The sequence below is a fragment of the Macaca thibetana genome, chromosome 7, assembly GCF_024542745.1.
Source record: "Macaca thibetana thibetana isolate TM-01 chromosome 7, ASM2454274v1, whole genome shotgun sequence".
Classification (NCBI taxonomy): Eukaryota; Metazoa; Chordata; class Mammalia; order Primates; family Cercopithecidae; genus Macaca; species Macaca thibetana.
The window spans coordinates 127208329-127232985 of record NC_065584.1 but is presented as its reverse complement, the minus strand read 5'-3'; the positions used below and the strand labels follow the sequence as shown (position 1 = coordinate 127232985).

Here is a 24657-nt window from a genome sequence, read left to right as displayed (position 1 = left end):
AGAGTAACCCTGTATCCTGTTAGTCTATTTTCTGATTTCTACACATTCACATTATGATTTTGGGACATTGTGACTTTTTAGGCACACTTGAAATGAATTAAAATAAAAATATATTTTCTCTGTTCTTTTAAGGCTACGCAGATACAAAGTCCTAGGGAGTAGTAACTCCGACTCAGACCTTTTCTCCCGCCTGGCCCAAATTCTTCAAAATGGATCTCAGAAACCCCGGAGCACTACTCAGTCCAAGAGTCCAGGATCTCCTCACAATCCAAAAACACCACCCAAGAGTCCAGTTGTCCCTCGCAGGAGTCCCAGTGCCTCTCCTCGAAGCTCATCCTTGCCTCGCACGTCTAGTTCCTCACCATCTAGGGCTGGACGGCCCCACCATGACCAGAGGAGTTCATCCCCACATCTGGGGAGAAGCAAGTCACCTCCCAGCCACTCAGGATCTTCCTCCTCCAGGAGGTCCTGCCAACAGGAGCATTGCAAACCCAGCAAGAATGGCCTGAAAGGATCCGGCAGCCTTCACCACCACTCAGCCAGCACTAAAACCCCCCCAGGGAAGAGTAAGCCAGCCAGTAAACTCAGCAGATAGGAGCCAGGCTGCATCTCTTTGAAAGGTGTGAGATCTTCCTCCTAAACCTGATGCATGTGTGTCCCTGTACTGTCTACTTAAAAAAATCAGTGTTGATCTTCTCTTGCAAAAGAAAGTAACATGATCAATTATTTATAAGAAGACATAAATACATGATAAGGAATTACCTAAGGCAGGCAGCAAGCAGATTAGGAATCAATGTCTTTGTACAAGAAGGAAAAACAGAGCAAAAATCCAAGGGGGAGAAACTCATTAAAATGAGCTCTCATTTTTTAAGCTGCCTTTGAAACAAAAGAGTTGAGGATAGGAGATAGAATGGAATTTTAGGGGGGTTGCCTAATTTTTTTAAGCCTCAACTCAAAGATTATATAGCAAAAGTGAAACTTCTTGTTTGATATTTTCATTCAAAACTTCCCCCCCCCGGAGAGTCATTGATCAGATATTAGATTTTGTAAGAAGTCTGTTGCCAGGGAGCCAGTACTCATGTATATTTGGCTTGTGTGTTTATTTCGTGTATTGAGAATGAACACCTTTCCTTTGCCTCATTCCCAGTACCCTCCCTGGAGTTCAGATTTTTTTTTAAAGTTTAGTATGTCTCATCTGATTCAGTCTCTCTGCTTTTATTTTATGGTCCTAATTGTACTATCAAATCCAATTACTTTTTTTCAGGTCCCTGATTTTTTTTTTTTTTTAGAGTAACAGGTTTTAACCTACTACGTTTTTATTATGAAGAATAAGAAACTTAGGTAAAGGAAAGAAAAGTCTAACTAGAGCTACTTGGCAGGCTTTAGTGTTTAGGGAGAGAAAGTAAGTGTGGGGTAATAGCCTTCAAGATAGAAGATGCCCCTTCCTCCCTGTTAAGTGTCCTCCTTTAGAAACTTGAGAAGGAAACTGACCAGAGTGAGCTGCTTCCTTGAGTCTTCTGGGCTCCAGCTGTCTGTGGTATCAGCCTCCAAGACGATACAAGGGAAGCAATGCTTTGGAATGTGACTTGAGATTTAGAAATCAATTAGATATATTATTGAGGCTTAGAATCCTCAAACTTTGTATTTTCTACATTTAGCCAATAAGGAATTAATATCTGGGGAAATAAATTTAGGCTAAATATTTCTTTTTTAATGTTTTATTACCTGCTTCTCCTGTGTTTTAGTTCAATATTTGGGCTGCTTGGCCTGATTTTCATATAATCTCAATTCATGAAGCTGTAAAGAGAAAGATACTTGTTCTAATCTCACTCTTCTAATAGGAATCAGGCAAAAAGTCTACCAGACTTTTAAAATGGGCTCTTTTATACTCTCTAGGTGTTTTGTGTTGTAAAGACCTTATTAAGGTCAGGTAAATTGGTCTGCTTGCTGTTGAAATTTGCCTTCTAGCAAACATCTGTGCTTTCTGTTTGACCTTGTGTTTGCTGCCAAACCTAACACAGTTGAATTGGGAAACAAAAAAAAAGAAAGAAATACATTTCCTCCCCAAGTGAACATCTTCTAATGCTGCATCAAAGCTGCCCTGAAGCTGCACTGAACTTCTCTTGTTCTCTTTATCTGTGTTGAGCTTTTTAAAAAAACAAACTCAGAACACCATTGAGGCATATAACGTCTCTTATAAGAAATGTAGCATAGTGTGGAATCTTAATTTCTCTCCAGTTTCAAACACTACAGAGGAATGCAATAGATAAGACATATTTGCTGTTTATCTAAAGCAACTGTAATATTGGAAGTCCAGTCCTTCTGTATTATATTGTATAATAGTTGCTGTAACACTACTTGCATGTCTTCATGGTAAATTATATAAATATTTATAAATATATAGAGAGACATATCCTTATATAGACTCATTCTTTGTCATTCTCCATTTGTAATTTCGAGATCACAGATGGCGAAATTCCTTTTCTATTGTGTGCCTCATGTATACTTGGGCCTTGCCTATCTTCATTTTCTGAAAATGTGTTCTTGGCATGTGACACCTCAGAGTCTTCTTGCCTTCCCTGTGTACAACGCAAGGGTTGGCAGCATTTAACAAGCCAAGACAGGTTGTTTAATTTAATTTTCATTTCAAAAAGATTTTAATAGGGAAAAACTTACGGGGACATGCTTGTAATACTGGTTCAAAGATTTGTCACGTTAATCACATAGTTCTCTCCTTATAGTTACAGTGGGTAAACTGGGATGATAATGATGAGTCTGACAGATTTTAGAAACATTTCTTAAAAATTACCATTCTACTTTCCTTTTTTCATCTCATTTTTTTTGCAGGGGGTTGGGGGAATAATGAAGAAATTATCATATTTCTGTTGCTAAAAGTAACTAGCTTTAAATCCCGACCCCTTTAGTCAGAAATATGCTAGTAGTAATCATTGGAAAAGCTGATGAGGCTACAACTGTGGTATGTGTGTGAGATTTTATTTCTTATTGGCATTCCTCTGCCGGCGGTTGGAACTGACAGCGATGGGAACGTGGCAACTGAATGTTTTCTCTCTTTCTTGGTTCCTTCCATTTTTATCTCAGCTTTTCCAGTGTGTTGTCCCCTTTTCTAAATGGCCTTGATGAACTCATCAAGATCCAGAGAGAAACAGTCTCATCGTGTAAGAATATGTTATTTTGCATGTAGAGGAAAGAATTAACCAAAGACGTTTCTGCTCTGATACTTTCAAAAGAAAACAGACTAATTATATCATAGGTGGTATCAGTAGGTCCGCTTATAAGTACCGTCCTATGTAGACATTTACTTTTTGGTTTTTACAAGCATAGTTTGTACTTTTAGATGTCTGTCAGGCGAAAAATAGAAGTTGGCAGCCCTGAGCAAGCACCTGTGATGCAGGGATTTTTATTTTTGTTTTAAAGTATGATACAGAGAATGAGGTTTTTGGTTTGATTCGGTTTGGTTGTGTTTTTTAGTTCTTTATTTTTTATTTGGGGGTTCTCTTAGTGATGGCATATTTCAGGTTTCAGTGACATAGATCAAGTAATTTTAAACTGATTTGGTTATTCTACCTAAGATGAGGGACATGGCTATTAAGGTCAAGCCAAACTATGCTAAAAGTAGTATAGGGCAGCAGTTAAAATTATCTTTTGAAAATCAAGTACTGCCTGGTTTCTTCTGTCACAATAGAATAGCCGGTTACCTAGTCAGTCACGGTTGCCCTCGCCTTCCCTTGTTAGTCCCTGGAAGTACTTGAGTGGAACAGAAGGTAGAATTAGCAACAGCTCAATCACTTTAGGTAGCATTTCTCCTGAATTCTGCTGTCAAATCCCCAGGGTCTATGGATTGGTTGAAATAGTAAAATCATACATTGTGATTTCTTGCACAGCATAGAGGCATTTAATTTTAGTGGATAGTGAACAAAGAAGGAAAACTGGGTCATATAAAATTTAACCTTAAAACACAGATTATAAATGTCTTTGAATGTTAAGCCCTAGGCAGACAGGTACTCTCATTCTTAACTCTGGTATGCAAGCTGGCCTTGCTGACAGTGGCACAGTTACATTAACTGTTTTCTAAGTTGCATGTTGTGACGTGAATGTTTTTTGTAGAAGTTGCCAAGTTAATCGAGTTCTACATAAGTAGCAAAATGGTAATTGACACCCACTGTAGTCATTACTTTATATTATTTGCTTTCAAACACTAAAGCCTCGGCTGCTAATTCAGCACTTAGGTGTGCAGCGTCTCCTTCTCTTGACTCCTAGCCATGATGGGAACTTGAGGTTCTTCAGCATCATCAGAGATTTCTTCCAGGCCACATATTTTTTATGCTAATATTTCTATAGTTGCATTCAGTCTACAAGGAGAAAGTGTACATTGATGCATGTTTTACAAACTCAGACACCGATAGCTAAAACCGTAATTAGTTTTTCTATACCCAAGAGCTTTGAATTAAAAGCAGACGCTTTATTTTTCCCAAGAGCAGACAATTCTACATTCTAACATGACATTAGGAATTGGTGATAGGAGAAGCAGAATTCAGAACGATTTAGTGAGACTCAGGGAAAAAATGCATTTTCCCCTGGCTGTTTGAAAATTTATTTATTTGTAGATAAGTCTAGATTTAGTCTTGAAGATCAACATTTTTTATACGTTAAAAACATATTCCTTTATATTGATCAGACATGGCATATGTTAGACTTCTGTCATGTTTATGTACTTTGGAATTAAGTTGTTTGCATTCACTTTCAAAATCTGCCCATTTCTGTTTATGTGCACTTACCACAGATGTGTGGGGACTTTGCCTCAGGGGAGAGGTACTTTAGCACCTGTGTCACTGAGGAGATGGAGTGGTTGACAAGTACTGTTGCGCTGTGTAACTTGGGGTTTGGCTCTGTAGACAATATATTAGCAGAATGATACCACATGAAAGTATTACAGGATTAAGGCATGTGACTTCTATGGTAGTCCTTATGTATCAGCATATACCCAAGTTCAGAAACCACAGGTGCATTTTTAGACCTTTACTTAGAGAACTAAAGGCAGTTCCAACCATCAGCCCATATGGGGGGATTAATGCATGAAAACCCTAAAAGAGGCTGTTGGGACATCCCACTTCCCTGTCCTCACCCAGTGGAACTCTGGTGTGTGACTTGAGATAAGGAAGTAGATGGAAACTTAGCCTGTCATTGAGTATTCTTAATATTTTGGCCTTCCCTCTGGAATTATGAGAAGTTTAACAAAGTCTCAGGAACCTTCAGAGTCCATTACCCACACTGCTAGAAAAACTGTAGGAGGCACATGGGGAATTCCTGTAGTTCTTAGGTAAGCCGAAGACATGGCACAGGGATCCCCAGCCACATAAAGGGGAGTCTGGATGCTGCACACCGCAATTCTGAGAAATCCCTGACTGAACGTGGAATTATGACAGTAAAGTTTTGGCCTAGAGCAGCTCACAGAAATTTTAAAAAGTAAAACAAGGCCAGGCGCAGTGGCTCAACGCCTGTAATCCCAGCACTTTGGGACGCTGAGGCGGGCAGATCACGAGGTGAGGAGATAGAGACCATCCTGGCTAACAGGGTGAAACCCCGTGTCTACTGAAAATACAAAAAATTAGCCAGGTGTGGTGGCGGGCGCCCATAGTCCCAGCTACTCAGGAGGCTGAGGCAGGAGAATCACTTGAACCCGGGAGGCGGAGGATTACAGTGAGCCAAGATCACATCACTGCACTCCAGCCTGGGCGACAGAGCAAGACTCCGTCTCAAAAAAAAAAAAAAAAAAAGTAAAACAAAAATAAAGTTTATGCCCATTAAGACGTCTTTTATGATTGTCTGCTCCTACTTAAAAAAATATGTAAGCTTAATGTTTAATTATTCCCTTTCAGCAAATTTGGATCAGAAAATTAAAGTATGTGACAAGATCAGGTCACCTTGAATTTCCACACAATCTCAAGACACTGAATAGCAAAAAAGTAACATGACTCAGTAATGAGTAGCGTATTGCCTTAGACTTTGCTGGATCTTTGGTCTTAAGGTAACATGTAAAAGTAGTGGAGCTTTTCCTTTCACGGCCTTGTGCAACGTAACGGTTTTCTGCCTCCTCTTCAGCTGGGAGCGTTAGTGGTAGTATGGGCACAGAATGTATGTGCACTGGCGATGCTGACCATGCCCCCCAGGTACCCTGGCTCTGGGTTCCTTGACCTAGGGAACAAGAGTGGATGAGGCAGGTCTTTGAGCCCATGTGACTATAGAATTTGCTGATGACATAATTTTACAATTACAATGGATAGGAATTTTACCTCTCTTTTTATTAGTTTAATATTATTCAATATTATGTACATAAGTGTTCACTCGCCTAATTAAAAACATTGAGTAAACCAAGTTTTTATATAGACTACCCTTGCCATAGAATGCTCTTTTTCTCTAATAATATGCAGTTTAAATCCTGAGGAATCCATGCGCAGCATTTCACCACATCTGGACTCTGTGGGCATTCTTCACTCGCCTACGAGGGGTAGACAAGGCTACCAGAACTTGAATTTGACTTATCGTAGGGAGCTACCCAGGAAGGGGAAAGCCCTTGGGACTTTTTCCAAAACAATGTTCTCTTTGAACTATGCATCAGACAAAGTAGTCCACTGAGGTGAGAAAGCTTTCGGAAATACAAAGGTGGGAAGATAAAGGTAACCCTGGCCCACTTGGGGCTTTGAAATTGGATTGGGTGGACTGAATAAACACAGCCTAGATGACCTGGGCTTGTGCCTCGCTTACTTCTCCCTGATATATAGTTCCTGGTCCACCTTCTGACCCTTTTTCTAAAATAGCCAGTGTCTATTTCACTAGGCCATTTACTTACAAGTTCCCAGCTTTTAGGAAAAAAAGAGGGAGGGGGGAGCATCTAGTTTTGAATTAGATACACATCTTAGAAGTAATGAGCTATTGGCAGCTGTTAAATCAGATTCAGCCACAAACCAGAATTCTTTCTTGTTGAACAAGACCAATGAGTTAGACGACTTTAATAATTCCACTTTTCTCTCCCTCTCTTCTCCTCTTCCTGAAATCAGAGAGATGAGAAACTACTCTTTGAAATACCTCCAGAGGTGTTTCATTGTGTTCCTTTCCTTCCAAGCAGCTCCCTTTATACGATTTTGCTCAGGCAACCAAGGACAGAGTATTGGCAGAAACCTGGAGTGCTTTTGTATAGGCCACCTGTACAGAAAAGTGTAATTATTTATTTAATTTTCCCATTTGTATCATATTAAAGCTTTGTACAGTGTTTTAAGTTCTGTTTTAAAATTATTTTGTATTTTATTTTTATACCCTAGTAATAAAATATTCATTCCGCATGCAAAATCTAGTTCTATTTGTGTGATGGTCTGGATTTCAAAAGTGGAAAATATTATTTTTCTAATTTAATAAAGTTATTGAATACACCAGATGTTACAAGATCAACTGGGAGCAGACAGTGTTACTGTAAATGCAGTACCACATCTAGAAGTTCCCTGGAAAAAGCAGCCCAGGACTGAACAGAAACTAGGCGTTCAGTGTCCCTGCAGGTGGAAACCAGGGTGCAAGGATGTTAGGAGATGTTTTCCTCCAATAAAATTAAAGTATTAAAAACTCCTTTTTAGTCCATTATTCTGTCTGGCTGGAGGTACTTTTTCCTTCTCCGTAGGAAATATCCCTTCTACCACTAGAGAGATTCCTGCACCCCCACCCTCATCTTTCCACCTTTAACCTTCCTTTGAACCAGAGGAACTCTCAGGAGGCATTCACAAGGGCACTGCCTCACCCCTCCTGGTTTGGTTTGACCTGGAATGTTAGTGCCATCTGGTTTTCTCCGCCTGGATTCCCTTGCTTGACTTCTCACTAAACAGCAACCTCCAAAATGCTCTCTCGGGTTTTTTTGTTTTGTTTTTGAGATGGAGTCTCGCTCTGTCACCCAGGCTGGAGTGCAGTGGCATGATCTTGGCTCACTGCAACCTCCGCCTCCCAGGTTCAAGCAGTTCTCCTGCCTCAGCCTCCTGTAGCTGGGACTACAGGCACGAGCTACCACGCCCAGTTAAATTTTGTATTTTTAGTAGAGACACGGTTTCACCATGTTGGCCAGGATGGTCTCTATCTCTTGACCTCGTGATCCGCCCACCTTGGCCTCCCATTGCACTCCAGCCTGGGGGCGACAGAGCGAGACTCCATCTCAAAATAAAATTAAAGGAGATTAAAACAAATTACTCAGGCTGGGCGTGATGGCCCACGCCTGTAATCCCAGCACTTTGGATCTGCTGCCCCCTCCGCGCCAAAACATTAGCTGGGCTGTAGCCCTAGGGAGGCTGAGTTGGGAGGATTGCTTGAGCCCAGGAGGCCAAGGCTGTGGTGAGCCCTGCTCACGCCACTGCACTCCAGCCTGGGCAACAGAGCAAGACCCTGTCTCAAAAACAAAACAAAACAAAAAACAAAAAAGGAAAAAAAACCCTCAAGCTCCCAGAAGCTAACCATGATATACTTACTGACATCTAAACTGCAAAATAGTTGAAGTATTAACCTCATGTAAACCCATTTAAGTAAATAAAGCTACATACAAGAGATTCTGTGTGCACGGGGGCCCGAGGCACTTTAAGGGTTCTGGCTTGGAGATTATTAAGAACCTCCTAGAAATAATTCTGTCCTAAATGGTCAATCAGTTGATGGTGAGCGCTGAAAAGCCGATAGGTACTGCTCGGCCAAGGGATTGAAAAATCGGCCTTTGAGAAAAAGTCAAAATGAAAGATTGGATTAACTTTATAATTTCTCTGGGGTGGTGCCAGTTGGATCTAGGAAACTTAAACTCTTGAAGGAATGTGCTTAGAGCAGAAGATAGAAGCTGGTGGCTGTCTCTGTTCCCCTCTACCTCTCTCCCGGCTCCTCGGTCTCCCCAGAGGGGCGTCCGACCCGCGGCAGCCCCACTCCCAGCTCGAATCCTTCCCTTCAGGTCGCTCCAGGGCGGGCAGCCAAGGTGGGCCTCCCCAGGCGCTGCGATCCGCACTTCGCCTCCCAGCAACCGGCCTGTCGGCCCGGGCTGAGGACCCAGCGAGGCCTTGACCGTGGGCCTGGGAAACAGCCAGCTCCGCCCCGCCCCGCGGCCCGGCCCCGCCCCGCCAGGCCGGTCCCTCCCCGCCCCGCGACCCAACGGTCTCTCCCCGCCGCCGGCCCCGCCCCTCCCTGGCCGCCCGTGGCGCGCCGGCGCCTGCGCAGTCGCCCCAGAGAGCCCGGACCGGGATGGCGGCCGTTTTGGAGTCGCTGCTGCGAGAAGAGGTGTCGGTCGCAGCCGTCGTGCGGTGGATCGCGCGCAGCACCCGGGGTTCGGAGGTAACAGCGCTGACACGCCCCCAGGTCTGACCCGAAGCCGGTTCCCGCAGTGGAGCCCAGCCCTCAGTCCCCTTCCCCGCGGGCGCCGGGCTGCCAAGCCGGGCCGAGTGCGCTCCAACTGGGCGCCGCTGCCCGGGCCGCCCACCCGAGGCTCGCCCCGCGGCCCCCGCTGCTCACAGCCCCCCGGGCCGGCGGCTGACCCTCTCGCCCCTCGGCCTGTGCTTCTGCCCTAGGATAACCCCGGGGAGGCGGCCGCGCTGAGCTCACTCCGGCCCCTGCGGAAAGAATTCGTACCGTTCCTGTTGAACTTCCTGAGGGAGCAGAGCAGCCGCGTCCTCCCGCAGGGGCCCCCGACCCCCGCCAAGGCCCCGGGCGCCTCGGCAGCCTTGCCAGGGAGGCCGGGAGGCCCGTCGCGGGGCAGCCGCGGGGCGCGCAGCCAGCTCTTCCCTCCGACCGAGGCCGCGAGCACCGCCGCCGAGGCCCCTCTGGCCCGCCGCGGGGGCAGGAGGCGGGGCCCGGGGCCGGCCCGCGAGCGTGGAGGCCGCGGCCTGGAGGAGGGGGTCAGCGGGGAGAACCTGCCCGGAGCCGGGGGCCGGAGGCTCAGGGGCTCTGGCAGCCCCAGCCGCCCCAGCCTCACGCTCTCTGATCCACCAAACCTCAGCAACCTGGAGGAGTTCCCTCCCGTAGGCTCGGTTCCCCCCGGCCCTGCAGGGTGAGACTCGGCTCTCATGCGGGAGATGGGTACCACGAAGGCTCTGGGGGAGTCAGTCATTCGGGCTCGGCGCTCCGCAGTGGAGCGCGAGGATGAGTAGAGGCTGGGGGTGATGGCGAGGGTTTTTGTGGGTTTTTTTTTGCAAGAGGTCTAGCTGTTGCGGTTGTGGAGGGGGGATGTTTGAAGATAGGAATTTGAGAAAAACCTGTGGCTACTCTCAGCAGGACGAAGCCTTCTCGCAGGATCAACCCAACTCCGGTGAGCGAAGAGCGGTCACTCTCCAAGCCCAAGACCTGCTTCACCTCACCCCCAATCAGCTGTGTCCCCAGTTCCCAACCCTCAGCCCTGGACACTAGCCCTTGGGGCCTTGGCCTTCCCCCAGGGTGCAGAAGTCTGCAAGAGGAGCGGGAGATGCTCAGGAAGGAGCGGTATGGCCTGGCCGCTCCTGGGGATGTCGGCTTCCTCGCTATGGGGGATCTTCAGGGGTTTTCCCTGAAATTGATTTCCCTCTTGGGGACTCTGGGTTTGTCTTCTGGGCTATTGGTATCTTCTCTGGAGGGACCTGAGTGTCGCCGTGGCAGGGGAGCCAAGCTGACTGCTCATGAAATTTCTTTATTCCCATAGCTCTAAGCAGCTGCAGCAGTCACCTACCCCTACCTGTCCCACCCCAGAACTGGGGTCGCCCCTCCCCAGCCGGGCAGGAAGCCTCACAGATGAACCTGCAGACCCTGCCAGAGTATCTTCCCGCCAGCGCCTGGAGCTGGTAGCCCTTGTTTACTCCTCGTGCATTGCTGGTGAGTGAGAGCAGAGGGAGCTGGAGTGGAGATACTTGTAGAACTGCTGGGTAAGAGAATTGGTAAGGCACCTGGAACTGAACCTTGGCTCCAAATGGTGCCCCATAGCATGGGATTTCTTTTTGTATCTATCTAGAGAACCTCGTACCAAACCTCTTCTTGGAGCTTTTCTTCGTCTTTCAGCTGCTCACTGCCCGGAGGATGGTGACTGCCAAGGACAGTGACCCTGAACTAAGTCCAGGTGTCCTAGGTCAGTGAGCAAGCCTCCTTTTGAGACGTGGGGTCTAGAAACAGGACCGTTCTTAACTGACAGTTTGGTACTGTCTTTCTAGATTCCCTGGAAAATCCACTGTTCCAAAGCATCCACGATTGTGTCTTCTTTGCAGTGCAGGTTTTGGAGTGTCACTTTCAGTGAGTTTCCCTGGCTGAGGCATTTGGGCCTCATTCTTATCATCTGCTTAGCTCTCTGGCTGCTTGGGACCTATGCTGATGCTAACACGGGGGCAGTGGCCCTGGACCTTCTCCTACCTGTAATCTTTCATTTTGTGTTAAGGCTATGAATGTAGTACCTAAAAGAATGAGATGGGGCCAGGTGCGGTGGCTCATGCCTGCATTCTCACCACTTTGAGAGGCTGAGGCAGGACAGTCACTTAAGCCCAGGAGTTTGAGACCAGCCTGGGCAACATTACAAAAATCCCATCTCTACAAAAAAAAAAAAAAAAAAAAAAAGCTGGATGTGGTGGAGTGCACCTGTAATCCCAGCTACTTAGGAGGCTGTGGTGGGAGGATCACCTGAGCCTGGAAGGTCCAGGCTGTAGTGAGATCACGCCACTGCAGCCCAGCCTGGGTGACAGAGACCCCCATCTCAAAAAAAAAGAAAAAAAAAAGGACCCCTGTGGCCTTGGCAGCTGAGCTTTGGGTTTCTGGGTAATGTACCTGTCCTGCTGTCTTGGTCCCTGCTCTGTAAAGTCTGATATCCTCCCCTTTACTTTCATTGTCTTTGATCCTTGGCCCACGACCTTGCAGGACATATCTGGGCTCGCACACCTGCACCATGCCTTAGAGATCCTCTGTGTGGTGTGCAGGTGCTTGCTTCCTACTTGCAGTCTGTGTTCCGGTCTCAGTCATAGGTGTTCTCATCCCTGCAGGGTTCTTTCCAACCTGGACAAAGGGACCTTGAAGCTGCTGGCTGAGAATGAGCGGCTGCTGTGCTTCTCACCAGCTCTGCAAGGCCGCCTTCGAGCTGCCTATGAGGGCAGTGTTGCCAAGGTAGTGACCCCAACTTAGATGCCCACTAGCCTGGACCTAACCCTTCCTAGCTTTCATAAATTCAGGCAACCCTGCTGACGACACTTAAGTGTAATGTGAGCTTACTCTGGGCAAGAATAAGAGGGAGAAGTTGTCTCAGCATGACCCTGCGGTTCCTAATATTCCTGCTGTATTTTAGGTCTCTCTGGCAATGCCTCCCTCTGCTCAAGCTGTCTCCTTTCAGCCAGAGACTGACAATCGTGCCAACTTCTCCAGTGACCGAGCCTTTCATACTTTTAAAAAACAGAGGTGATAAGAAAAGGGACTTTTGGGGGAGGGAATGAGATGACATTTTTCTGGAAGAGGCAGCTGTTTCGGTTTCATAGAAATTAGGAGTTTGGCACTAACAGGTGGTGGGTTAGTTCTCCCAGCTCCTTCCTGCTGGCCATCATAGGGACCACCTGGCTTCATTCTCTTGCGTGCCTGTGAACCCCGGAGCTTAGCCAGCCGTCTTACAGGTGTATGGCTTTAGTCTCGGGGTTCTCAGGCAAGAATGTGCCAGGATGAACTGTCACTGCCCACAGAAGTACATGAAGCCTGTAGTGTGCTGCTGGTCTGTAGCACTACAGTCATCATGTAGAGAACTCTGGAGAAATTAAAAAAGGGCTGCTGGCCGGGTGGGCGTGGTGGCTCCTGCCTGTAATCCCAGCACTTTGGGAGGCCGAGACAGGTGGATCACCTGAGGTCGGGAGTTCTTGACCAGCCTGGCCAACATGGTGAGACTCCGTCTCTACTCAAAATACAAAAATTAGCCAGCTGTGGTGGCGGGCACTTGTAATCCCAGCTACTCCGGAGGCTGAGGCAGGAGAATCGCTTGAACCCAGGGGGCGGAGGTTGCAGTGAGCCGAGATCGCGTCATTGCACTCCAGCCTGGGTGACAAGAGCAAGACTCCATCTCCAAAAAAAAAAAAAAAAAAAAAGTGGTGGGTGGGCTGTGGATAGTCCTGTCCTCAGTTCTTCCAGGGGTGGGAAGGCACTGGTGGGAGTGAGTGCCTCGGCTGATCAGGTGTTCTTATGCGTCAGGGATGTGTTTTATGAGGTGCTGCGAGAGTGGGAAGATCACCATGAGGAGCCTGGCTGGGATTTTGAGAAGGGCTTGGGCAGCAGAATCAGGTGGGTGCTCAGACCTTGTCTTGCGCCTGGCAATGAGTAGCTCAGTACTGGTCGGTGGCAGGAGGGATGGAGGAGGGAAGGCTTTTCCCCTGCTCCTTCCAGCCATGAGCTGTTTTCTTCTAGCGTCCAAAATCTCTTTAGTTATTGATAACTCTGCCTCTACTCGAAAGGGATGTCGCTTATCCTTGTTCTATAGTGGCAGTTGCTTAGAAAGTCCAAAGCTCTTACCCCAGGCTGCTTGAGGTTTTTTGGCCCAAGTCACTGGTTAGACACATCCAGCCTCCACCTTCTCCATCCTCTAGTTTGGGCAAGTCTGGCCACTGTGTAGGTAGATGCCTGGGCTCAGCACGCGAACCCCAGTCTAGTCACATTGCTCATGAAGCTCGCCGCCTGTCAGTGTGGCTGAAGACGGGAGGGTGGCATGATTTCTCGTTTGGTTAAGTGCACCTCTAGCCTCAGAGGACCTTGGTGCTGAGGGAGTGTCCCTTGCCTTCAGTGTCCCTGTGCAGGCAGGCTCTGGCTGAGGTCTGCTCAAGTCCCTGGTAAAGGGCTGGAAAGTCCAGGTGTTCGCTGCTTCTCTGAGATCTTTCTCCCTCTCCCTCTCCTCTCCACACCCTTCATTCCCGCCTTCTATTCCTCAGGGCCATGATGGGCCAGCTGTCTGCAGCCTGCAGCCACAGCCACTTTGTTCGGCTTTTCCAAAAACAACTACTCCAGGTAACAGCCCCAGCAAGAGATTAATCGACATGAAACAGCAGGTATCATAGGCAGCCACGTAACAGCTGCACTTTGGGATAGGGCGGACAGCCTGGCAGGTCCTGGGCTGGAATTTGAACAAGAGCTCTACTCCTTGCGGAGTGGCTGAAACTCGAGTGGCCAAAGAAAAGCCAGGGCACACTCTCTGACATGTCCTGGGCCCTGCACCTCCCCCAGCCTGCTGCTGCCTTCCCTTTGATTTGTGCTGTGGTAAAGAGCCCAGGCTTAGTAAGTAATCAAGCTTTGTTTCAGATCCTAGCTCTAGTGACCCTAGGCACATGCTTAACCTTGGAGTTTCAGTTTCTTCACCTGTGAAACAATACTGTAATTCACACCTCAGAAAATCTAAAGCACTTGACACAGTTGGCATTCCTTAAATGTTCATTACTTCTCATTTTTTGTTCAGTCCTTCCCTCCCACTTACTGATTTTTTAATTTCTCTCCTTCCTCTTCCACCCCAGATGTGTCAGAGCCCTGGTGGTGCTGGGGGCACCATCTTGGGTGAGGCCCCAGATGTGCTGAGTATGCTGGGAGCTGACAAGCTGGGGCGGTTGTGGCGCCTACAGGAACGGCTTATGGCTCCTCAGAGCAGTGGGGGGCCCTGCCCACCCCCCACCTTCCCAGGCTGTCAAGGCTTCTTCAGGGACTTCATCCTTAGTGCCAGCAGGTAGGCTCCGCTGTGTCTTGCAAGGAATGGGGCAAAGGCCAGGAAAGGTTTGGCTTCCCAAAAGGGTAAATAGTTCTCCAGTCTCCTTTGCCTGGAGATAGGCTCCTTCCAGCTCGTACTTGCTGGCTTCATTGCACTTCTCATTCTGTCACCCATGTGGGTGATTTCATTGCTCCTGGGCCTCCCTGTCTGTCCGGCTGCTCCCTTCCCTCTGGAGTGCCCCTTCTAGATTCTGGCTCTTCCTGTACCTTTTCCAGTACTTATGCCCCACCCACCCCTTCTCAGCTTCCAGTTTAACCAGCATCTCATGGACAGTCTGAGCTTGAAGATCCGGGAGCTCAATGGCCTGGCCTTGCCCCAGCATGAGCCCAGTGATGAAGACGGGGAGTCAGATGTAGACTGGCAGGTCTGAAAACAGAACAAGGGAAATCATGGGGTCTGACCCAGGAGGGAAGGGAGTATGTTGAAGAAGAATTTTGTAACAGACCGGGAATTGTTCTAGAAGCCTCATGCTTGGACCTTTTATTTCCCTTGATTCCATACAGGGTGAGCGGAGGCAATTTGCTGTGGTGCTTCTTAGCCTGAGACTTTTGGCTAAATTCCTGGGCTTTGTGGCTTTCCTGCCATACCGGGGGCCTGAACCTCCCCCGACCGGTGAGCTTCAGGACTCCATTCTGGCCCTCAGGAGCCAGGTGAATGGGCGGGGGATTCTGGTGAGGAGGGAGCAGGGAGGACCAGCCAGGCACTGAAGCTGACTGGTTTCCTTGGCTATTCTGGAAACCAGGCAGGTTAGAGGGCACCTCCCAGCCCTTCCTAGGGACCCACCTGACTGAGCTCTGGCCCTTCCAGGTCCCTCCGGTCCTGGATGTGCGGACTCTGCTGCAGCGAGGGCTGCAGGCCCGCCGGGCGGTGCTCACCGTGCCCTGGCTGGTGGAGTTTCTCTCCTTTGCTGACCATGTTGTTCCCTTGCTGGACTATTACCGGGACATCTTCATTCTCCTGCTGCGCCTGCACCGGTGAGTGGAACAAGGCTAAGGCTTGACGAAAGGACTTGGGAGTCAGGGGACATTGGTCAAGCCTGCTATTAATAAAGAGGGTCGAGCAGTCTGCATGTGTGTGTGGTGCCCCGGCCATAACTGAGCCCTGGGAGAGGCAGGATTGGCTCCCCTGAGGTGGATGGTGGGACATCATCTGCACTTTCATTGGCTTCATGCTGTTCCCGAGGTGGCCCCACCAAGAGACAGTCCCCATGCAGGAGGGGGCGCTGGGGGGATCCTGCTTGCCGACATGGCCCCAGTCCCTTTTAGTTCTGCTTTTGCGAGCCAGCCTCCAGTGACAGCGTTTGCCTCCTCCATTCCCTTCCCCTTTCTGCTCAATCCTGTGTACTGCCCACTGTTTCAGGAGCTTGGTGTTGTCGCAGGAGAGTGAGGGGAAGATGTGTTTCCTGAACAAGCTGCTGCTACTTGCTGTCCTGGGCTGGCTTTTCCAGGTGGGCAGAGTGAGGGTCCAGGTTGGGAGTGGTTCTGCAGCTGAAGATGCGGAGTGGGCAAATGTCCGAGTACGAATGAGGCAAGGGCTGGAAGACAAAGGTTCAGGAAAGGCCTGGTGATTCCCATTGTCTCAGAGGAGGCTGCTTTGAAGCTGGCACCTTCTCCCTGGGACCATGCAAGAGGTGGGGTGGGGTGGGGTGGGGGTCTCTGAAGTTGACCTGAGTTGTGACTGTCTTCCTGTCTTGCCAGATTCCCACAGTCCCTGAGGACTTGTTCTTTCTGGAAGAGGGTCCCTCAGATGCCTTTGAGGTGGACACAGTAGCCCCAGAGCATGGCTTGGTGAGTGCTGGGGTCCAGCCAGAGCCATGGGAAACTCAGGAATAAAGGAAGTGGGCTGCGTGGGGAGGCCCGGCCAGGGACAGATGTAACCCTTGTAAACGCCCTGCCAACTGCCTGTTTCCTGGGTGCGCTGGGGGAGGGGCAGCCTGACCGACCCCAGCCTGTTCTCCCCAGGACGCCGCGCCTGTGGTGGACCAGCAGCTGCTCTACACCTGCTGCCCCTACATCGGTAAGCACCCATCTCCCTGCAGGGCCCCTGGTCTGCCCCCTCCATGAGCACCCAGAAGGCGCCCCCTGGCCCAGCTCCCTCGAATACTGCTCCGTTCATAGTCATCCCTGGGTGTCTGAGCCTCTTGACTGCACAAATCAATTCTGATACTTGGGGAGAGGGTGCTGGAACTGAGAACTTGGACTTACTGACGCAGGGGAGCTCCGGAAACTGCTGGCGCTGTGGGTGTCAGGCAGCAGTGGACGGAGTGGGGGCTTCATGAGGAAAATCACCCCCACCATGACCACCGGCCTGGGAGCCCAGCCTTCCCAGACCAGCCAGGGGCTGCAGGTAAGGGCAGGGCGGAGACAGCCACGGGGGAAAGTGGGGAGGTGGGGGGAGGTCGGAGGAAGCCTCGCTGCCTCTCCCTTCTCCCGCCAGGCGCGGCTCGCCCAGGCCTTTTTCCACAACCAGCCACCCTCCCTGCGCCGGACTGTAGAGTTTGTGGCAGAGAGAATTGGATCAAACTGTGTCAAACATATCAAGTAAGAGTGGGTTAAGGATCCTGGTCTCATCGCCCTACCATTTTTTCCCCTTTTTCCTCAGTTGCTAAGCTGAGGAGGTCATCCAGAGGGCGGGTGTGGGGCTGAAGTGGCGGACACGTTTTGAAGGAAATTCCCTTTAATGTGCAGCCCCTTTCCGATTAACCCTCCAACCACCCCCACCTTGCTGTCCCTGCTGCAGGGCTACACTGGTGGCAGATCTGGTGCGCCAGGCAGAGTCACTTCTCCAAGAGCAGCTGGTGACACAGGGAGAGGAAGGGGGAGACCCAGCCCAACTGTTGGAGATCTTGTGTTCCCAGCTGTGCCCCCACGGGGCCCAGGCATTGGCCCTGGGGCGGGAGTAAGCAGCGCTGGTCCATTTGATCCACTCTCCTCTTGGCTTTTCTCCGTCTTTTCTTTCCGCTTTCACACTTACTTTTTTCCCGTCTCTCCACGCCTCCTTTTTTCTTCTCCTCGCCCCCATCCTCTGTAAGCCCTGCACTGGCTGTAGGCCTTCTGTGGCACAAAATCCAGACCTAAGTTTGGAGCATGTATGATGCTGTGGGGCTGGCAGTTGGGCTTCTCTTTTCTCTGGCACCCGGGGTGGGGCGGAAGGGCAAACGGTGCCTCCTTCCAAGGTACAGCCTCCCAGACCAGATGCTTGGTGCACTCTGGGCATTTACTTCTACAGCCAGGCTGAAATACCCAGAGACCACTGACCCCGTCTGTCTCCTTTTAGGTTCTGCCAAAGGAAGAGCCCTGGGGCTGTGCGGGCGCTGCTTCCAGAGGAGACCCCGGCAGCCGTACGTGGGAGGGAGGCCTGCAGCTAGCAGGCCAGGCGGTTGTGGGAGAGGTGCACGGAGTAGTTGTGTGCAGACACAGCTGTGTGAAGCTGGTGGTGGGGGGCAGGGTCGGTGCCCAACTCTGGCATCCCTTGTTGCACCCAGCCCTTCCCTAGCCCCTGACTCTAGTTCTGGTTCGCAGGTTCTGAGCAGTGCAGAGAACATTGCTGTAGGGCTTGCAACAGAGAAAGCCTGTGCTTGGCTATCAGCCAATATCACAGGTAAGGTCCAGGAGAGGGGAATGGCTGAATCGAGTGTTTAAAAAGTGGACTGGCAGAGAGTCGCAGGCATTCTGGGGGAGATGGGGCCGAGAGCCAGGAGGAAACAGCAACAGGCGTGGGTCAGCATGGCGAGCCTGCGCAGGGCTCCCCCGTGATTCCTTTCCCATTCTCCCTCTGCCCCGCAGCACTGATCAGGAGGGAGGTGAAAGCAGCAGTGAGTCGCACACTTCGAGCCCAGGGTCCTGAACCTGCTGCCCGGGGGGAGCGGAGGGGCTGCTCCCGCGCCTGTGAGCACCATGCTCCCCTCCCCTCCCACCTCATCTCCGAGATCAAAGTACACGGCTACCCTACTCCCTTTGGCTTCCCTGCTCCCTCTCCCTGCTGTTCTCACATCAGCTCCAGGATTTTTATGTAGAAGCTGTCTGTGCTGTCCACTAGTCCCCATTTCACTCATTACTGAATGGGGTTAGGTAGGGCAGAGCTGAATTGAATGGTTTTCCTAATTGTCACTCTGATTTTTTAATCATCCAAAAGGGGAAAAGGGTAGATAAGACATTTTTGACTAAATGCTTATTATGCAGATGGCAATGAGAGTGGGGTGGTGAATGGTTTGATAGCAAATGAGTCTCTAGGAAGCAGTCGCCCAGTATTTGGAGACAATTTCAGAAATGTTCTATGCGAGAGGTGATGCTCGTTTAGTTATAGGCAGTAAGAATAAACCATTGGTTCTCCTAACTTGATTTTAAAATTCAAGGACTGTCTAGAGCAGGAGTCAACAAACAGCCCATGGACTGAAGCGAGCCTGCCCCTTGTTTTGTGGGTGAAGTTTTAGTGGAATGCAGCCGTATTCGTTGGTGTGCGAGCTGTCTATGGCTGCTTTTGTGCAACTACTGAACAGCAGAGTTGCATAGCTGGGACAGAGACTTTATGGCCTGCAAAGCCTAAAATATTTACTGTCTGGTTCTGGTTTAGGGTATGATCTAGGAATAGAGATTGGAATAGGGACTAAGGTGCAATGACTAAGAATGGAGATTATGTAGGAGGGAGAGGCTTAGTGGCCATTTGATACTGGTTGTCAATATGCAGAGGATTTCTGCATTGAAAACTCAGCTCTCCAGAGAAGATGAACAGAGAGGCTTCAGAGACAGAAGATACTAAGACGGTATCTGATAGGCCAGTTTCCTTACATGCTTCAAGAATAAGATGCCCCATGGGAGTTGGTTAGCTACAGTTTGCTACTACAGTAGCTACAGTTGGTTAGCTACTCCCAAGTTGAGTGACGTTTCCCATGCTGTGGCAGCCTGCTGTCCCTCAGCTGACCTCCTCCATCTGTTCCCTCTCTCGTTGTCCACGTGGTGCTTCCCCTGGCTGTGCTGTCGTGCCCAAGTCCCAGGCCTAGGGGCAACTTGGCTTCACTCACCATACCCTGGGGCCCTATTCTGCCTCTCTCCACTGGCCGATCCCTGTCCCAAGCCAAATTCTGTGGCATCCTGGTCCCCAGCGCAGGGTAATGTCTCCCCCTGCTCTCCACAGGACGTGCTCTCCTTGGCCGTGGGGCCACGGGACCCTGACGAGGGAGTTTCCCCAGAGCATCTGGAACAGCTCCTAGGCCAGCTGGGCCAGACACTGCGGTGCCGCCAGGTGAGATGTGGCATCTGCCACTCAAGGGCTGCTTTTTTCTTTGTCCTCGTGTGAGACCTGATAACCAGAGCCACACTGGCTTAGCGCTGGTTCTCGCAGCAGTAAGCGTGGTGATACCTATGCTCTCTCTTCCCCCGCCCACTGCAGTTCCTGTGCCCACCTGCTGAGCAGCATCTGGCAAAGTGCTCTGTGGAGTTAGCTTCCCTCCTCGGTATGGCTCCTTTCCATCAAATCCCTCTCTTGCCTGACCCCCTAGATCTCACGGTTGGGTACAAGCAAGATTAGAAACAGAGCCCTCTTCCATCCCCATCTCTCTTTTTTTGAGAGACAGAATCTTGCTCTGTTGCCCAGGCTGGAGTGCAGTGGCACAATCTCGGCTCACTGCAACCTCTGCCTCGGCCTCCCAAGTAACTGGACTACAGGTGCCCGCCACTATGCCCGGCTAATTTTTGTATTTTTAGTAGAGATGGGGTTTCACTATGTTGGCCAGGACTGGTCTCGAACCCCTGACCTCATGATCCGCCGGCCTCAGCCTCCCAAAGTGCTGGGATTACAGGCGTGAGCCACCGCGCCCAGCCTGCCCCCATCTCTTAAAGCTTCGCTTTCCTCTCTTTCCACAGTTGCAGACCAAATTCCCATCCTAGGTCCCCCGGCACAGTACAGGCTGGAGAGAGGGCAGGCTCGAAGGCTTCTGCACATGCTGCTTTCCTTGTGGAAGGAAGACTTTCAGGGGCCAGTTCCGCTGCAGCTGCTGCTGAGCCCAAGAAACGTGGGGCTTCTGGCAGACACAAGGCCCAGGGAGGTGAGTCAGACAGAGGAGGCGGCATCTCAGCCCTCTGCAGTCACACTCCGGACATGCACCACCCTTGCCTCAAACTGTGAGCTGCTCTATTTCCCTCTTCTGTTCCACACAGAAATGGACTCCATTTATCCATCTCAAGTCTCTTCCCAGCAGCTCTGTCCTTTGATCTCAATGTGTGTCATTAGGGTCACTCTGCCATCCCCCTAGCAACCCTGACCTTCTCGGTGTGTTTTGCAGTGGGACTTGCTGCTATTCTTGCTCCGGGAGCTGGTGGAGAAGGGTCTGATGGGAAGGATGGAGATAGAGGCCTGCCTGGGCAGCCTCCACCAGGCCCAGTGGCCAGGGGTAAGGAGTCTCCTGTCTTACGTGTAGAGAGAACAGATGTTACGTATCCCATCTGTCCTGAAAGGAAGCAAGTGATGGGGCCAAACTAAGTGGATTTTTAATTTGGGGCAAAATAATTCATCTTTTAATGGGACTAATAATTTCAAGATGGAAGTAGATGCACTCAGTAGTACTCAAAAACTGGTAAAGCCTGTGCCTCCCCCATCAGGGTTCACTCCCTGCCATAACTTCAGCCTCCCAGAGTCCTAACAGACAAGGTTTCATGTCCATTTCAGTGCGGAGGGCAGTTGAGAAAAAATAATGTAGCCAGCCAGGTTGTGGTCTTCAGTGAAAAAGGATGAGCCATTGAGAATTACATGCTGCCTTTTTCCTCATCTTTCTACATATTCCAGGACTTTGCTGAAGAATTAGCAACACTGTCTAACCTGTTTCTAGCCGAGCCCCCCCTGCCAGAACCCCAGCTGAGAGCTTGTGAGTTGGTGCAGCCAAACCGGGGCACTGTGCTGGCCCAGAGCTAGGGCTGAGAAGTGGCCCTGCCTGGGGCATCTCACCAAAACCCTGGACCCCCGCCTCACAAGGAGGCCGAAGTGCCCACTGCGGACCCTCACTGGTTGGGGAGTAGCCGGGTCTACAGTCAGACTTCCTGCTCTGTGAAAGAAGGATGTCGCTGCCTGGCATCCCACCACACAAATCTGAGGAGGAGGAGAGTTGGCCTGATTCGGGATGATGGCAGAAAAGCCAAGATGTCAGTCCTGAAGTAGAAGAGGTGGTGTTTATCTCTTGGATACTAAATGAAATGAGGTGTGTGGGCTTGTCAACACAGAATTCAAGCCTCATTTGCTATCCCAGCAGCTCTTAAAACTTTGTGGTCTTGGAACTCATGACAGAGGCAAATGACTTCCGCTTAACTTACGAAGAAAAAAATATGAATCTTGGGAGTCTACATTTTCTTATCACCAGGAGCTGGACTGCCATCTCCTTAAAAATGCCTAACACAGGCCGGCTGTGGTGGCTCATTCCTATAATCCCAGCACTTTGAGAGGCCTGAGGTAGGCGGATCGCTTGAGATCAGGAATTCGAGACTAGCCTGTAATCCCAGCAATTTGAGAGGCCTGAGGTAGTTCGAATCGCTTGAGGTCAGGAATTCGAGACCAGCCTGGCCAACATGGGGAAACTCCGTCTCTACTAAAAATGCAAAAATTGGCTGGGCGTGGTGGTGCGTGCCTGTACTCCCAGCTACTCGGGAGGCTGAGGCACAAGACTTGCTTGAACCTGGAGGCGGAGGTCGCAGTGAGCCGAGATGGCCCCACTGCACTCCAGTCTGAGGGACAGAGCAAGACTGCCCTAAAAAAAAAAAAAAAAAAAAAGCCTAACAGATGAGGTAAGACTCAACCAACTGAAACCTGACTTCCCCCCACCCCGTACCTTCAGCCCCTGTGCAGGCAGTAACTCTTGAGACCTCTTTCTCTGACCAGGGACCAAGCACAGGGCATTTAGAGCTTTTTAAAATAAACTGGTTTTCTTTAACAAGGGCTTGATGTCTAGTCATTTTCACCTGTCTTTTAAACGCTTTAGAAGGCTGCAGAGTCTCAGGTGGGCTTTAGGTGGAGCGCTGTAATTATGGCTTTGCTCTGTCCATTAAAGTGAGCTACTTGCCTCTTAGAAATGCCTGTATATTCCACTCTAGAGGGCTAGTCTCTGGCAGCAATATCTATTAATTTATTGCCAGTGGTACTGACTTCTGTGTAACTTTATTTGTGGGAGAAAGGGTTAGGATAATGTAGTTTCCACACACAGGATATTCCCTATTGAACCACATGGTGGGGCAGTGTTGTTACGCTTGTCAAGGCCGGGGTGTTTGATTTGGCTTGGAGTTTCTCACGGCAAAAGCACTGCTTCTCGATGACAGCAGTATCGAGCTCTGTAACTGAGCCATTGATTTTGACAGGTTCACACTGGTAATCCCAGCGCTTTGGGAGGCCGAGAGGATTGCTCGAGTCCAGGAGTTAGAGGTTACAGTGAACTATGTTTGTGCCACTGCACTCCAGCCTGAGCAAGAGTGAGACCCCCATCTCCTTGAGGAAAAAAAAGCACTACTATGGTCATGTGCATTACCACCAGGAGCTGGGCTGGTAATCCAATCCTCAGGAGGACCTACAGGGATCCACTTGTGTGACCACGGTAGAGCCAGGAAATCCCATCAGCGCAGAAAGTGAAAAATGGGAGTTTTTCTCAGTCACCACCTTGTAATCATACTTCTCCCAAATACCATGCCTTTCCCTTCTCCTCAGCTCAGCTACTTAAAGTTTCTGCATCTGAACCTTTTCCCCCGATCTCTTCATTTTCAAAGGCCTTTATCTTTATCCTCTAAATCCAATTTGTTCTGAATGCCCGGGAACCAAAAAAGGTTTAAGGAATGCTTTCTCGGCCGGGCACGGTGGCTCACACCTGTAATCCCAGCACTTTGGGAGGTCAAGGTGGGAGGATCACTTGTGCTCGGGAGTTTGAACCAGCCCAGGCAACACTGGGAAACCCCATCTTTATAAAAAATACAGAAGAAAATTGGTCAGGAGTGTTGGTCCATGTCTTTGGTCCCAGCTACTTGGGAGGCTGAGGTCAGAGGATCACCTGAGCCCAGGAGGTCAAGGCTACAGTGAGCCATGATCACGCCACTGCAGTCCAGCCTGGGCTACAGAGTGACACCCTGTCTCAAAAAAAAAGCTTTCTATGCCCAGAGACCAGCATGGAGTGTGATTAAACCACAGCACTGCCCCCAGGAAGCTTAGGGTCAGTGTCACGCTCATGGCTACCTCTTGACTTGTTCCAGACGACCCAGCTGAGGTGTGTGACATGTGATAAGCAGGAGAGGAAAACCTGAAACCCTTAAGGATGCTGAGACTGAAGGCCTGGGCCATAACCCAGGCCTGGCTAAGGCCCACTGAGTTAAAAACGAGTTCTTGGGAATCTGAATGGAAATTGAACATGCTCCCGATGAAGGGAACTTCCTGCTGGTCTGTGGGAAGCTACTCTAAGGATTATGGAGATAGGCAGCTAGTGGGTCAGTGAATTCATCAGATTCTTTTCTGTATGTCTGCTAACTGTCAAAGCCAGCTGTTTATAAAATGTGGTCCCCAGACCAGCAAACTTCAGGGTCCCCTGGGACTTCTTGTTAACACAAATGCTCTGGTCCCTCCCCGGGGCGACCAAACCAGTAACTTGGGGTAGGGCCCAGCCTGGGGGCATAAGAAAGCCTTCAGGTGATGCTGATACACCAAAAGTATGAGAACCACCCCGTGAAACCAAAATCTGACTCCACTTTTGCTTTTTGCTACAAGATCCCTCTCAATCTTTTCGGTTGCTGATTCAGTCAGGTCTGGTGTGTGGCTTTTTTTTGAGACGGAGTCTCACTCTGTCACCCAGGTTGGAGTGCAGCGGCACAATCTTGGCTCACTGAAACCGCCACCTCCCAGGTTCAAGCGATTCTTGTGCCTCAGCCTCCCAAGTAGCTGGGATTACACGT

The 24657-nt window shown here is 49.8% G+C and overlaps 3 protein-coding genes across 9 annotated transcripts in view; 2 read left to right on the top strand and 1 right to left on the bottom strand.

The window, feature by feature from the left end:
* Positions 1–7365, top strand: part of TTBK2 (tau tubulin kinase 2) — a 174794-nt gene extending 167429 nt beyond the window's left edge. For all 6 annotated transcript variants that reach the window (XM_050799381.1, XM_050799380.1, XM_050799382.1 and 3 more), the window contains one exon: positions 133–7365. In XM_050799381.1, the coding sequence (XP_050655338.1) occupies positions 133–595 (463 nt within the window). In that variant the 3' untranslated portion in view covers positions 596–7365. The remainder of the gene's footprint in view (positions 1–132) is intronic.
* The window catches only part of CCNDBP1 (cyclin D1 binding protein 1), a 507674-nt gene that overhangs the window by 430768 nt on the left and 52249 nt on the right, over positions 1–24657 (bottom strand). The window lies entirely within an intron of this gene.
* On the top strand, positions 9233–22664 carry CDAN1 (codanin 1). 2 transcript variants are annotated; one of them, XM_050799400.1, is made up of 28 exons: positions 9233–9357; positions 9591–10069; positions 10294–10497; positions 10694–10863; positions 11000–11113; positions 11196–11274; positions 12012–12132; positions 12311–12420; positions 13195–13284; positions 13926–14001; positions 14502–14707; positions 14993–15113; positions 15253–15399; positions 15557–15723; positions 16109–16196; positions 16447–16536; positions 16711–16765; positions 16962–17095; positions 17186–17289; positions 17489–17647; positions 18026–18089; positions 18271–18349; positions 18535–18683; positions 19883–19990; positions 20138–20201; positions 20611–20792; positions 21030–21137; positions 21530–22664. In XM_050799400.1, the coding sequence occupies exons 1-28, from the start codon at positions 9268–9270 to the stop codon at positions 21653–21655; spliced, it is 3684 nt and encodes a 1227-aa protein (XP_050655357.1). In that variant the 5' UTR covers positions 9233–9267; the 3' UTR covers positions 21656–22664. The 2 variants fall into 2 exon arrangements, with proteins under 2 accessions (XP_050655357.1, XP_050655358.1); XM_050799401.1 differs by lacking the exons at positions 20138–20201; positions 20611–20792; positions 21030–21137; positions 21530–22664 and having other exon boundaries at positions 18535–18636; positions 19883–19963.